This window comes from Apus apus, chromosome 6, assembly GCF_020740795.1.
Source record: "Apus apus isolate bApuApu2 chromosome 6, bApuApu2.pri.cur, whole genome shotgun sequence".
Lineage (NCBI taxonomy): Eukaryota > Metazoa > Chordata > Aves > Apodiformes > Apodidae > Apus > Apus apus.
This window is the reverse complement of record NC_067287.1, coordinates 14247573-14263009: the sequence shown is the minus strand read 5'-3', so window position 1 is coordinate 14263009 and position 15437 is coordinate 14247573. Positions and strand designations below refer to the sequence as shown.

General features: G+C 39.6%; 1 protein-coding gene across 1 annotated transcript in view; it reads right to left on the bottom strand.

Moving 5' to 3' along the window:
• The window catches only part of CNTNAP5 (contactin associated protein family member 5), a 265506-nt gene that overhangs the window by 106949 nt on the left and 143120 nt on the right, over nt 1-15437 (bottom strand). The window contains exons 9-10 of the mRNA XM_051623680.1: nt 12954-13103; nt 11551-11722 (exon numbers count right to left, since the gene is read on the bottom strand). Of these exons, the coding sequence (XP_051479640.1) occupies nt 11551-11722; nt 12954-13103 (322 nt within the window). The remainder of the gene's footprint in view (nt 1-11550; nt 11723-12953; nt 13104-15437) is intronic.

Sequence of the window (15437 nt, the reverse complement as noted above, 5' to 3'; positions counted from 1 at the left end):
TTCCATTTAGAACTCATCATTTTACAAAGCAAAAGCAGAAAAGCCATCTGCAAAAATCAATCAAACAAACAAGGACAGGATATTATATCCTACATGCATCCACGAAAGCTGGCCTTTCATTTACCACGAGGTTGCACAGCCCATGAATTTTGACTAAAGGAATAGCAAAGGGGACCAACTCTATTCAGGTACCCAGAAACTTAACTGCACACTTAAGTCAGGCTCCAAAAACCATTTAAATAACCTCTTATCAAAATTCAACCTGCCTTTTATTCTCCATTGGATCTCACTCAGAAAAAGAACAAGACTAAACAAAAGACTAAATTAAAACACAATCTGTCTCCAGTTCAGATGCAGTGATGTGAGTGTGGCAGATGAATCTTAAGAATCTGTCTTTGCTTTGCTCTGAAACACAGTATTTCTACAGATTAGTTTTAGCAGCTGGTCTTGGATGTATGAAACAAAGTCAGGGAAAACCAAAAACCTTCAAATTAAGGCAGGGCAGGCAAAACTGACTCATGGCATAGCCGAAATAATCTGAATATTCACTTTCATTCACACTAAAGTGAAAGAAAGGACAGAAAACTGCCCCCTCTTTAGAGGTAGGATCCTCCAGCCTATATAGACACTGCTTTGTACATATTTTTGGCCTATAACTACCACAGACTGAGCTCATCTGACAGTGCAAAGCTCATATATCAGCCCAAGAGCAGGAAATTCTTCTGCATGGTTTTATTACACTTCACTGTCACTCAGCCCTTAAACTGCCAGAGAAAAAAGTTCTGTCATTACCTGCATTAATTGGCTAGTTTAAAATATTAGAATAGAGACAAGAAGATGTGGGGATGGTCTTCTGAACTGTGAGGATTTTAATGCCAATACCCAGGTTCTGGGTGCTTGTGGGTTTGGATTTTTTAACTTTTGCTCAGTTTTTCTGCATCCTGCCCATTCACCCTATTGAAGGGGTTTCCAAGACTCACACTCCAAAACTAACTACCTACAATGGTTCAGTTACATTAGTTAGCATGTCTTATTTGTGATGTAGGCCCTTCTGGGAAGGACCCAAGAGGTTCTGCTCTCTCACAGAATGTAATGTATTCCTTTATTTCTAATACTATTTCTCCCACAGTATATTGATCTTTGCAAGGAATTAAGATACCTTTTTCACCTTTTCCTTCCCTGTCATGCAACATAGTTTGGGTTTAGGATATTTTTCCCCTTCCATTTCCACATCACTGTTTCCAGCATTTCACTTTGTTTTCAGCACAGAGAACAGGAAAAAAAAAAGAAAAAACCTTTTTAAGAACTGGATGAAAAATAAATGCAATGGAATGTAATTTTTGCTGCACAAACACAGAGCAAATTGTCAGTGTTTCACGAAGTACCAAGGCAAGCATGAGAAAAGGAAAAGTTTTTGAAAAGGGGTCCACAATTTCTTTCATTACAATGGAAACTGAAAGGCCACCTGAAGCTCCAGTGTGCACTGTGCCATTTGTAAACATGTCCACTGGAGCCTACATATGACACCAGCAAAGAGACAAAAGGTGAGGGGGAAAACCATCACTCCCAGGTCTGAAGTGAGTTTTTAAGGAGGACACAAAAGATCAAAGGACTATCAAAGAACCTAGACTATCAGATCCCTATAACTAGCCAGGACAGCCCCTCCTGTATGCAGCATTTAATGGAGCAATTCTAGAAAAAAGATCCAGGTATCCTAGCATCTGAAGGTTGCAGTTTAAATGCTTTTGGTTTTTTGGCTGATGATGGAGATACAGGCAGGCAACATTCAAACCTACTTTGGCATTTATCCAAAATCAGAAGTGTTTTAAAAGAGGACAGATGAAATCCCTTCTTATGTGTTGAACTGGACCCAGTTTTGACCCCTATACAAATTCAAGTGTGATCTAAAAACATCCAATTTCTTGCTATAAAACCAAGAACAGAAAATTTAAGAGGATTTTTCACATAGACAAAAATAATCTAGACTACAGAATAATTGTAATATCTGCAGAAAAAATATTATATACTGAAAATAACAATACTACAGAGAATGAAAATAATGAGTGCCAGATTTTCTGTTGCTTGTTTTTTAATTGCTTCTCCAATGCACTGCAGGTATTTAAATGGGGGTGAATGCAATATTATGTGTTTGCTTTTTCAATCCCAGCCTGGGACTGTAATAAATAAAACTCACTGGGCATAATTATCCAGGATATTTTCTCGTTTGCATGGCCAACTTGTGGGGGGGGAGGGGAGACAGGGTGGAAATATCATACAAAGTTTGGCTACTGCTGCAGAGCATACATTAAACCTCAGAGGAGATTTGGGAAATGCAAAAAGAGACTGCTTTCATTGGTTTATCCTAACATCCTTCACCTGCAATAGTTATTAATTTCCCGAAGGCTCTTTTTGACAGTACAACAGATGAAGCAAAGTTAAATTCAGTACTAAAAGAAAAGGAGGAAAAAGTAAAAAAAAATAATCTTACAAGTATGTATTGATAGTAAAATCTAATGGAATCTACAAAGGAAGTAGGTATAAAGCAGGATTTAAAAGGTCAACTCTATTTAGCAAGAAAAAGAATACTTTAAGCTAATTTGCTTAGACAATGTTATGAAGAATTTTTACAGATAAAACATGAGTAGGAATAAAATGATAAGAACTAAAGATGTTATTTGTGCTCTGCAACTCGAGTAGTGCACCGAAGCAAACTCATGAATCAACTCAGTGTACTTCTCCCTAATGAGGCAAACTGTTAACACCAATCCCACCACAGTGATTATTATGTATTCCACACCCTGCTCTCTCCATTTGTATTTGCTATGAGAAATGGAATTTGCAGATGAATCTTGTTTTAATAAGGATGGCAATATCACTATGAGCTTGTATCTGCCTGCTGATGCTACAGAGATGAAACACTGCCAGGATTCGTAAGAAAGTATCTGAGGTCAGGTCTGGGTTTCTCATTGCAGATCTCTGGAATTCCCATGATGTCCTGCCAGGTGCACCATCCATCCATCTGCCAAGGTGGATTCAAGGTGTACCTTTTGCCCCCTTCTCTCCCCTCCTCCCTTCCCCAGGTCACTTAAGGAAACTCAAGTTCCCAGAGTTGTCCTTGACAAGTATGGTCAATGTTTACGATAGAGAGGGCAGGGTACCAGCCAAGTGAAAATAAGACAACTCAGTCAAAGCTTCATCAGCACAAAATCGACAAGAACTGCAGCAATCAGTTTAAGTACCCCAGCTGTTGTAGACAAGCAGAGCAATGCATGCATTTATCTATGCATTAGTGCAAACCTGAGCCTAAAGGAAAGCAGGCTCTGACTACTCTCATACGTCATTTATGAATAATGACGGGATCTACACATAAATTGCCTTCTTAATCCCAAGACTACCTAGTCTCATACACACAAGCACAAATGCAGCATAAACTTTCAACATCATCACAACGGGTGTACCACACCATGCTTCTGCATCTGCCTTAGCCCTATCACCAGTCGTACAAACTTTACTACCAGAAAGCCAACAGTTACAAGCTACTTCAGTGCTGGCTGGAATAGTAAAATTATTTGAAATTTCAGGCTCCTTAACAGAGTTTTCTTTGCCTCTGGTCAATTGAAATACCAAGTCCTTGTGATGAGTGTTGAGGACTTCAAAATCATTTATGTAATCAATATCATTGTTAAAAATGTGTCTCACGAGGATGTGATACATCTCAAGATGTATCCCAAAAGCCTGATGGAAGCAATCATTTGTCTAACACCATCTTGAGGGACATATGAGACTTTTTCCATCAGAGGTGTCAAGTCAGAGGAAAATGAGGCCAGCCTTACAACAGCTGGCACAAGCTTTCCCAACTGCAATGCCTCCTAAGCACTTTTCTTTAGAGTTTGGAGGACCTGGAACAGGTAACCACACCAGATCTTACCTTTTTCCATACACACATAGTGCAAGAACTCCTGGAACTAGAATTTTCTACTCTGTGACTAACACTGCAAAACAGTTTGTCCCACTGCATGAATGAAGTGGACAAGATTAATCAACCCATGCCTTCAGGCTGCAGGAACACCACAGCCCTTGTTAATGTATTCCAAAGGGTCCATCTGCTGTAAGAGCAGACTGGTTTACTCAGCCCAAAGGGAGCATCTGTGCCATATGATGAAGGGCTGGAAATCCACAGTGTTGCTGGACTGAGGTTTAATGATTTTCTGGCACATTTTCATAATATCCATGGCAACTCTTGAGCTGCAATATCTCTTGAGCTCACATTCCTGCATCTATTCTCTGAACAGGATGACAACCACAGCAAACAGAAGCTAGCATTTCTAGTCCCAAAATCTGGCATTCCGGCCAATTACTGAATGGGAAATCCCAGAGCTTCTCAATACTGTGGCCAAATTCTCTGCATCTGCATATTTGTTTTCCTACCCATTTCATTTGTTTTTAAATGAGAGGCTCCCTGGATTTCTCCCAGGCTGTGCCTTCCATTGTTTGCCCACACACAGATTGATGACCCACACCCTCCCTATTCAAATGCCATGTAGGAAGAGAAAACAGTGCAGAAGGAATTAGTACTTAGCAAAATTTGCAGATTCCAGTGTATTTCGAGATTAGCAGAGCTATGACAAAATAGCTTTTTTGTTTTGAACAACGGAAGTACCAAGAGCTGCCCACAATGAAAAGGATGCTTTTAAAACAGTGAGGAACTTGAGCTTCCTAGTCCTAAAATTACCAGCTCCCTCCAGACTTCGAGTCAGACCAGCAGTGCCTCTCCTCCAATTTCTTTATTCTGATAATGTGATGCTGATGAAATAAGCTAAGAGCATCCCACTGAACACTTTGCCAGCTTCTAGGATCTGTGGTTTCTGGATTCATGTACACTTAACTGGCTTTTTCCTTTATACTTGACCTCTACAGCATCTAACAACATCCAGTTTAATGCTGTGTAGGATTCGTGAGAAACAGCAAATTCCTGTTTATAATTAACCTCCTTCATGCTGCTCCTCATCTCACAACCTTACCCACCTCTCTCTTCTCGAGACTAAACAGAGTCCCAGACTATTTAATCTCTTCTTATAGAGAAGAGTTTGTGGCACACGAACAGTGTCAGTTTTAGAAACAGCCATAAGGACTGGAATGACAGCCTCTTGGAGCTGCACATAGCACCACCTCTCAGTGGCCCAGAGAGAATGTTCTTGGAAAGAGCTGGTTAGGCCAAGGCTGAGGTCAGTGAACACAGCCAACTGGATTTGCATTTCATCTTCTAGCTCTTAAAACAGAATTTGTGAAGGGATCAACACACAGGTGGGAAAATTTGCCCATGGTTATTCAGTGCCTCAGTCCCCATCTCATTCTAAGAGCACAGAAACTTTTCACCCTCATTTTGACCACATCTGAAAGATGCTTCAACCTGCAGTTGCAAATATGAATAATGTATTGTTTGAATCAAAAAACAATTGAGAGAAGGGATAAATGAGTAGATAGTGCTGCTCCTTCTCCCCATTTCTTTACACTCCACACTTAAAATATACATCTCAGGTTAAAAAAACAAAACAAAACAAAAAAAAAGCACAAAACAAACAAACAAAGCAACAAAACACAGGCTACATGGTTCCGACTCCCTGCCACAGCACTGTTGTAGAGCATCTGAGAGATACACCTAGCAAATGAGCTTTCTTCCATGTGTGTGAAATCCTGAGCTGAATTCCTGAAATATATTTCCCAGTATTTTTTCTCCTTTTTTTTCTTCCCTTAAGCAATTTTATTGTTGTTGATGTTTCAGAACCCCTAAAGCAAGAACAAGACACAGCTATTCCAGCTGGAGGAGAAGCCTGAGCCAATGCAACAGAATTGCACAGAGCTGGAGGGAACTCACAAGATCACAGCCCATGCTCACACCCCAAGGCAGGATCATCCGTACCTGAGTTTGTTCTTTCTCACAGACTCATCTAATCTATTCTGAAAGCCTTCTAGTGACAGACACTTGACAGTCTCCTCAGGCAGTCTATGCCATAGCTGCTCTCCTTGTACAGCCTGGTCAGAAAAGATTATATTCCCTTCTGTGCTGCAGCAGCCTTTTAGCACCTGAAGACCATTATACTCTGCTTCCCCTCAGCAACCTCTTTTCTGGCTAAAGAACCAGAACTTAATCAATATCTTTGCAGGAGATGTTTTCTAAAGCTATTTTGTGTCTTCTCATATAGACAGGGCAATTCAAGAAAGTTTGGGCTTTGAACATGTTTATAGAGAGCAGAAAGTTAGAAGCGTGAGTGCTGATGAACCTAGGACAGCTAAACACCAACTGGCAACCCTGACTAGTGTTTACAGGGTTTGCTCATCCCCATGCTCCTCACTCAGACACATCTGCCCACCTCTTTTGCTCACTAGCTCTGATTTGTATTTCAAGATTTGTGAGTTGTCAGTTACACCAAATTCCAAAATGATGACTGTAGACGTTAAGAGCTTGACATTTTGGTATCAGTGCTGTGGCTCAAGTGTCCTGCTTAGATCAGGGGTATTGCAGCAAGCATGTTTTCCTTCTAAGTTAACAAGAGAAAAAACTGAATGAAGAAAATAGCTACTGATCTGAGTTTATATTCCATCACAGCAGTAAATAAACCTCAAGTTAGATAATCAGGACTAAAACTAGAAAAACTAAGACTTTTGTTATCCCTCTCCTCAAGAAAGACAACAGTGTTTGTCAGCTTGAGAAGGCTCAAGACTCAGCCCTCCATCCTGCCACATGCAGGTGCTAGCCAGGGAAGGGAAGCACTGGGATCCCTAGAGGCAGCAGCCTTGTGCCTTTCTTCAGTGTTAAAAAGACTGAAAGAGCAGCTCTGTGCCAGCCACACTGTTCAGCTGGCTGCTACACTAGATGTAGCTGTGATTTCTTACTCTGCTGAGTGAGAAGTTTCTGTAACCATATCCCTAACCCATTTCCTGGAGGCTGTTTGACAGGGTCAAGAAATCTTTGCAAACGCTATAAAATACTGAGAAGGAAAGTGCATAAGTGAAGACACCATTAGGAAAAAGACATCCTGTTGTGGTTTTTTGGTTTTGTTTTTTTGTTGTTGTTGTGTTTTTTGTTCATTTGTTTTTCTCTAAACCAGAAGTACTTTTCAGTTTGTATCTGTAAAGCCCCTAACACACTACCTGTAGGTGAAGGACAGGCAGTCTGGCTATATACCTAAAGCTAAAGAAAGACTTGGTGGAACTCTCAAGAACGGAGTGCACCCCTCCTGACTTACAGCATCTATGCGCAGCAAATGAATTTTTATATGCTACCTCCCCATCTCTCAACACTGACATCCTCCCAACAGATTATGGGTCTAAGACAGAAAGCATTATTATGTTCTCATTAGACTTTCTTACTTCTCCCATTCCCCAGGAAGATTTTATATTTAATATGTTGCCTTCAGGAGATGCCTTCCTTCCCCCCTCAAAAATTGTGCAAAACACCAGGAGTGACAGGGCTGTACAGTTCCTGTAGCCATGAACTTAATATGTATCACTCTGACCTGAAAATGAATTCAAAGAGTCTACATTTGTTTGGAGCTATGCCACATGGCTTTTGGTCAGAGATGATCAACATAATATATGTACTGCTGCAAAAAACTGCATAGATACTCACAGATATCTCTTTCCCTCCCCAACAAAAAGAATCTGAATTCAAGGACTGCATGGCACCTTTACTTCCAGACATCTCTACCTTGTTACCTTTTGCTCTGTACCATACCACAGAGAAGAAATGCCAGCATACTGTAGGAAACTATATTTTCTGACTTATTTATCCAGTGTAAGGAAAAAAAAAACCACACCCTAATGTCCACCTGCACTTCTAACCAAGCAGAAATCCTGAAAAAACAACTTCAAAGATGGGTAAAATGAAATCCACTTCCTTTTAAATATCTTAGAACGGTTTGGGTTGTGTACTCTGATAGTTCAGCTAGTGATAAGGTATTTATTTCCTAATAAATAGTAAGTGAAGGATTGACATAATAAATAGAAGAAGAGAGAAAGCATTCAGGCCAAGTTCACTTGAGCACATGCATAGTTCAAGTACTAGTAGTGAGAGATAAGATGATATTAAGGCTGAATCCCTCAGATGGCTCTACTTAAATTAATGGAGGCTCCTCACTTTATACAGGGAACCCATGGTATATGTGTGGGGGGGTTGTGTATAATGTGCTTACACAACTACATTCTCTCTCAAAAACATACTGCCAGCATCAATAGCAGTCCAACTTTGCCATCTTTCAGAACAAAGTCAGTAATTCTCTTTTTAAGAGCAGACACAAGTTGCAGTGAGCTACCTAACCACTGCTTTCAGAGCCCAGGTCTGAATGAGCTCATCCTACAAGCGTGTAAAAAATAAACTGCTTTCTAAACAGAGGCATATTCCTCAAAAGGGGTTTTTTGCTTAGATGACAAATATCCCATTTACATGTTAATTAAGCTACACAATTCCCACATGCATTAAAATTACAAAACACACGTGCTTTACAGTGCATACAGCAATAAATTTTATAATTAAGAAAAGGGAGATTACATTTCTGGAAGAAGATATTTTTAAAGATTTTTAATACTCCTTATTTAGAAAGAATGATTAGCTGGATACTGCATCCCCAGAGTCAGACCCCACCTTCCTTATTCTCCAGAGCTGCTGCAATTCAACTGCTAGTTCAACTAGCTGTCCTAGTTGAACTACTGTGACAAGTTGAATTACAGTGAATAGCAGGGTCAGCCATTTTGTGCAATGAACCAATGTGAACAACATTTGAAAACATAAGGCTACACCATGCAGACTAGAAAGCAATAGACTCTTTAGATTGGAATTCAAATCTCCTGTTCTGCATTGGGTTTGTGTGGCAAGGTTCTGGTAGTGGAAAGCTACAGGGGTGGCTTCTGGAGAAGCTGATGGAAGCTTTCTCATTATCCTATTCTGAATTTGATTGGTAATAAATTAAATTAAATTTTCCTCAAGTCAAGTCTGTTTTGCCCATGATGGTAATTAATGTCTGGTATCTCCATCTTAATCTCAACCCACAAGCCTTTTGTTGTATTTTCTCTCCTCTGTCCAACTGAGCTGAGAGAGTGATAAAGCAGCTTTGGTGGGCACCTGGGATTGAGCCAGGGACATCCCACCACACGTTGTCCCAAATTTTCCATCTATCATTTGTTGTAACCAATTATGCCATACTGTAGGCTTGCAGAACCTAAAATTTTCAAAAACAATTAGAAGGAACACACTCTAAATATTGTCTTATTCTTTCCCCAGCTTACCATCAATTGTGCTGGCAAAATAACACAAATTATTTGCCTCTTGTCTGTATTGTCCCTTATTCTTTGAATTTCATCCCTCTTTTAATCTGTTCCTTGCTGCTAAAACCAATCTCAACTTCAGAACTGCACCAGCAGTACTTCACCCTGGGCATCTTTGAACACCTTTTGTAACTTCCTGACATCAATTCTGTAAATTTAACCTCTCTTAAGATTGTGTCCCAGATATGTTATTTGTGTAATATGATTTGGAGAAAAAGTAATAATGAAAAAAATTCCGTCATTCTTCCCTGGAAACCAGCTTCGGGACAGTTATTGGAGTTGCAAGATGAGAAAAGAGTTCTGGGTGTTTCACTGAAGGAGAAAGCTGCAATCTCCAGAGCGCAGGTGAGGTTGGTGCCCTTCTATGACAAGCAGAATTTCTGAGCTTCAGCCCAACCCTTTCCCACACCACAGGCTTCTCTCTTCCCTTTCAGTGCACCTCCACTGAACCACCAAGTCTAGACATGAGAGAAACACTTTTTTCCAATCAAATCCTTTTTTTTTTTTCCAATCAAATCCTTTTTTTTCCAATCTATCTTGGTTTTGTGATTGTATCTACTACAAGATCTAGGTAGATCACATCTACTATATGATCATAACTATTATAGATCATATCTACTATACATCTACCTAGCTTATATAGTACAGACATATAAATCTAAGGCTCTCAAGAGAATCACGTTGGAAGGGATTGCTTTAATCTTCACTAGCTCAGGTATAACTTTCATTTACATGTGTGATATGCTCAAGGTAATGATTGTGTAAAGTTTCACCACTCTTACTGTGTTTGAATTCTTGCCCTAAATAATTGTTTGTGGGATCACAAATTGATACTTGTCATCCTTAGGATACCAAGGATGAGGAAGACACTTGCAGTAGTACCACAGATTTATACTGTAGCCTGGACTTGGTGGCAATGAAGGCACTGGAGATGTACCACACAGCACCTCTGCATCGTAACAGAGGAATTTTTTCTCTTTCAATATACAAATATACAAGTTGCCTTGAAATGGTCCGATCAATCTTAAATAATCCATTTTTCCAGGAAAACAGCAAAAAATTTCTTTATCTTGATTCTTGGGAAAGTTTGCATTTTATTCCCTTTTGTTGAATCAGCTGCATCTTACAAATTCTGTCATTTCAGGTACACCAAATATGAAACACATATCCCCCTGAATTCAGTCATCATTAAACATGGGAACAGGTTTGATCAGCAGAGTCAAACATGAACACAGAAAGATGAGCACAAAGGTCTCACATAAGAGGCTGTGCAGCTCCAGAAGGCTGATGACTCCCTACAGTAGACAATAATGGAGACCAGCCTTTAGCTCTTCCTCTCTAAGCAATAGATCTGAAAAAACTACACTAGATGCTTTAAGCTCTTAATGCATTTCCAAAATGTCCTTACTACTCTATGCTTAACTGTATGAAGCACATTAAATTTCCATTAGTTCCATTTCCATTTTTCAGACCTTAGATTTTAAACAACAAAACAAAATCTGAGCCTATGATTCCACAGACCAACTTTAAAGTACACATTTGCAGAAAGAATTTAGAAATATTTAGACACTAAATATTCATAGGAAGCAAAGGAGAAACTATGAAAGACTTAAAAAAATATTGGTTGCTTATTTGCTCTCTACTCTTTATGAGAAAATTGGGGTATGCTGTCAGGCTTCAGCTTAGGAGAAATTAAGATTAGTATCGAAACTGAAATGTGTCTCTGGTAGACAAAGACATTTTGTCATTATATCGTCCTACTGAATGGGCAGTATGCCACATGAGGTGCACCATATCTCCATTATAAACATGCTGTGCTGTAATGGCTAACAAGAAAAATTGTAAATTATCTACTTATGTAAAAACACTAGTATATTAAGGGGATGACATGTTCTGATTCATCAAATATTTTTTCCTTCTCTTTCATTCCCCCCTAAAACTTCAAAGCTATCAAGTGTTGTTTATGCATAAAATCTAATCCTTTCACCAATCTGTAGTTTGAATTTGCATATTCTGTTTTCTACAAGTCAATGTGAAAAGAGCCTCATGTAATGAAACCATTTGCCCTTCAGTCCTCCTGTCTTTGCTGTAATATTTTCTATTAACAGGTCCATTATGCCTAATATCTGTAATGCTGAAAGATTAGAATTGTCACTTAATGCAACCAGTATTTATAAACCAGTAGGATGAAAAAAAGAACAAATGTAAGAAAGAGGAAACAATAATTACCTGTCTTTGATGCCACACAGATCAATGTGTAAATCACTAAAATTCCCCAGGGAGCCTTGCTGAACTAAAATGAGGTCCTTGGGTTGGTTATCGATAAAGATGAGCCTCATACAGCCTTGGAAAGCAGTTACAGGATTTAAACATTGGGAATCAGTGAAATTGTCAGGACACCCTGTGGGAAAAAGGGAAGAGGCAGAGAAAATATTGGAATGTTAATCAGGGAGGTGAGACACCTCATATAAACCATAGTATTACCTAAAAAGGTTGGACCAGATGATCCTTGAGGTCTCTTCCAACCTGGCATTCTCTAATTCTATTTCTGCTGGCATTTCTTGATGCAAGAACTCAGAGGCTTATTATTCTAAATGTTTTCATTCCGTGTTCTGTGCAACCTTCTGTGTTATAAATCGTTCAGTAAGGAAGGGGGGAAAAAAAAAAAAATAAAGAAAGACAGCAGCTACTGGAAACATTTGAGTATGTGGTTTTTCACACGTCCGAAGCATAATCAATTTTTTTTCCATTGTCTTTAAAATCCACAGTTGATAGCAACTGACCCCTATAAAAAAGCTGTGCAACTCGTAAAATCATTATGGGTTAAATTCTGCTGCTGAAGCAATCCACAGAGTTAAAAAAACAACAACAACAAAATCATGTGGACAACAAGCAAGAAAACCCTTTGAACCTAAGCTTCCTCAGTATTTGGCCAGCTCTGAGATCCAAAGCCTCCTGTGCATCCTCACTTAAAGCTGTATCCAGAGGATTCACCAAGATCAGAGACTCAATGCAATAAGCACTACACAGAAATATATTAGACAAAAAGACAGTTGATGACACTCCCTTTATCTAAATTAATGCTTCCACTCTAAAAAGCAGAAGGTAGTATTTTTCAAGACTATTCTTTCCATTTTCAAAATTGAACTAAATCTACATTAATTTCCATGAGAGTACAGTACTTAAATACCTTTGTAGATCTGAGCCATATGTCAATTAATGTCTGAAGTCTAAAGTCACTGAGCCTGATCAGGACAGTGATCTCTACAGGTATATTAATGATAGTAGTCCTCAGGCCTTTTAACAGAAATAAAAAAAAAAACAACAAACAAACAAAACAAAAACAACACAAAAAAAACCACTTGTACTAATACAGCTTTGTAGGTTTTGCATGTTTTGCCAGCTAGATATAGGTACCCATTGGCTACAGCTACCAGTAATCTGCTTATTCTCTGCCACCAAGACCCTTCAGTCTTCCCACAGTGCTGTACGCACTGCATCTCCAAAAGGAATGTAAAATCAGTTATTACATTAGCTCTTGGCTGCAGAGTGCACATGGGGGGAGATCAGTGTTGAGCATCTGAAGATCTGCATCATGGAAACCTGTCCTGCATTTTCCTGAAAAAACTTACCTCCAAAATAGTAGCTGTTGCCAGAGTAGATCCTTGAGACAGTGGTTGCATGGCTAGCAGTGGCAGCATTGTTATCCAGTGTCAGGGTGATGCGATGTCTTCTGGCATTGATGTTAACAGAATGCCAAAGCCCATCGTGGAGATTGGTGCCTGGCAAAAAACAGGTACAAAGAGTGAAAAAACGGGCAGAAGACAACTGTGTTCCACATACCTCCTTTTGTTTCCAACCTGTGACCAGAAATGTGCAGCTCACCAAAAAAGAGAGAGAACCGGCAGCTGAAAAGGAGTCATTACCTACCTCTGGAAGAAAAGGCCAAGAAAGTGAAAGCTTTTGAGAGTACTTAAGTAGGTCATCTCACTCTTTAATCTAACTTGTTTCTTGTGCTGCAGGAACTCAGTGAGCTAGGAGGGTCCTTTGCCTTTCTGGCTGCACACTATTAACATTTTGTGGGGTTTTGTGTCTTATTTTAAGGACAGGCCTTATAGCTCCCTGGAGCATGCAGACATGATCTCCGTTGAGCTTCTGGTACTAAAAACACGCCTGCGATTGCAGAAGATTAGGTTCAGAGAGATTGTCATACCCTGTCTCAGATTTCAGAATGAAACCTGACAAACTCCAGAAGGTATGAGTAGGATTTGTTTCAAAAAACTCTTCAGCACTGAGTTAGCACACAGTCTTGCTGATGGACGCATCTGAACCCATTCTATATTGGATTTTGACATGGGTCTTGTGAGAGCTGGGATTATTGCTCTGACCAGGAACCTATGAAGGTACATGAGAGATTATGGTACATTGGGTAGCTACTTTTTCTTCTAGACACTTGTGCAAAGTGGAAAATAACCTCTCTGTTAGTCAGTGTTGCATCTCATGGCTCTTGAAATAGCATTGCACAGCTACAAAGAAACTCCACATCCTCTGAGAGCTGTGGAACTTGGTGGGCAAGCTTCTGAGCTCACACACAGTAATGCAGACCAAAACTAACCTAATTACAGCTCAAAATATAATCACATCAAACTGGAGTCACCGAGAGCAGGCGCAGACTACTATTTACTCCCCTCCCTAATGGAATATTTTTTGTTAATGTTGCTTTCAGAAGAAACAAACGAGCACTTAGTGACACAAAGAGGTGTGAGAACAATTCAAAACAAAATTAAAAAAAAAAAATTGTGGGTGTTATGTGTAGGAAAAGCCATTTCATTATGAATTTGAAAATGAAATAATTTCCACGGCAATGGCTGTTAACACATGCAACATTTCAATAAAATAAAAAGCTGGCTTCCCAGAAAAAAATGATAATTTTTAAACTAGAACAAGTCCATTTTGAGGTGAAATACGTTGTTAAAGTTTGAAAATATGTCAAAACAAAATCCCATTTGGGGCAAAAATAGGTCCGTTCTTGAGGATGCATGAGTTTATTGTGAGTACCTGACATCTGCACAACACAGCACTTGTAGTTTCTGTATATTTCCATGTGTAAGCAGGCAGCTTAGCAACGTTTTGGATAGCATGGAAGGCTGGGCTCTGGTTCATGTTTTCAGAACTACATAAAACCAAATACACCCAAGCAAATATTGACATTGTCTCAGCTTTGTCAACAATTTCATTAGGAGCGCAATAAAGGTTGGAAACTCAGTTTTCAGCATTTAATTGCAGCAAGTTAAGGCTGTAGCAATCTACATGAATAGGGATAGATTCAGGGCTGCCTCATTTTCTATAATACAGGGGAATGAAACACTCACATGGAACAGCTCTGCTTTGACAATTCTGTCAGATTTTCTCTCTGCTTATTTTAACGGACACATCAGCCCTCTTTTAGTCTGTACTGGGAATACTTTAATAATACATATTTTTAAATGGCTGCTTTTTTAGAAAATACTATTATTATTGTTTAGTTTTGAGTTCCATCATTCTATTACTCATCCACCTTTGGAAAATGGGTGTTCAACTTACACAGAAAACAAATTTCCCAGTCTCCTACCCAGCATGGCTGCATAGCAGCAGTGGCCTTGGCCTACAAACATTTCTGTTTGAGATGCCGACATGGCTCATATAGGTCACACTGAGCTGCTGGTAGCTGGTCCACTCAGGTCCTGCCTCTGTTTTACAATCTGAAATTGTTCCCCTGCTGTCTCTGCAAGCCAATGCATAGTTGTTCTGGTAGGGGTTTACAAGTAATATCCCCTGAATTTTAGGTCAGAGAGAAAACCCCATTTCACCCTTTGTTCATCCTGCACAAAACAACTTGCAAACTGGCTAAGGAGGCTGGTGAGGGAGCTCGAGGAGAGGACGCCCATAGTCAGTCTCTCTTCTGAGCATAGTATAAAGGGAAAATGTAAAGCTACAGTCAGAGGAAGAAACCAGCTCTGAGGCTGCCTTGACCTGTGCTGGGGAATGGTGCAGTGCTTAAGCTGGCTCGCAGTTGACTTCACCACAATCTGAGGATGGGAAGCAAGGTTTTCCTGTGACCTGACTGAAGAAAATTT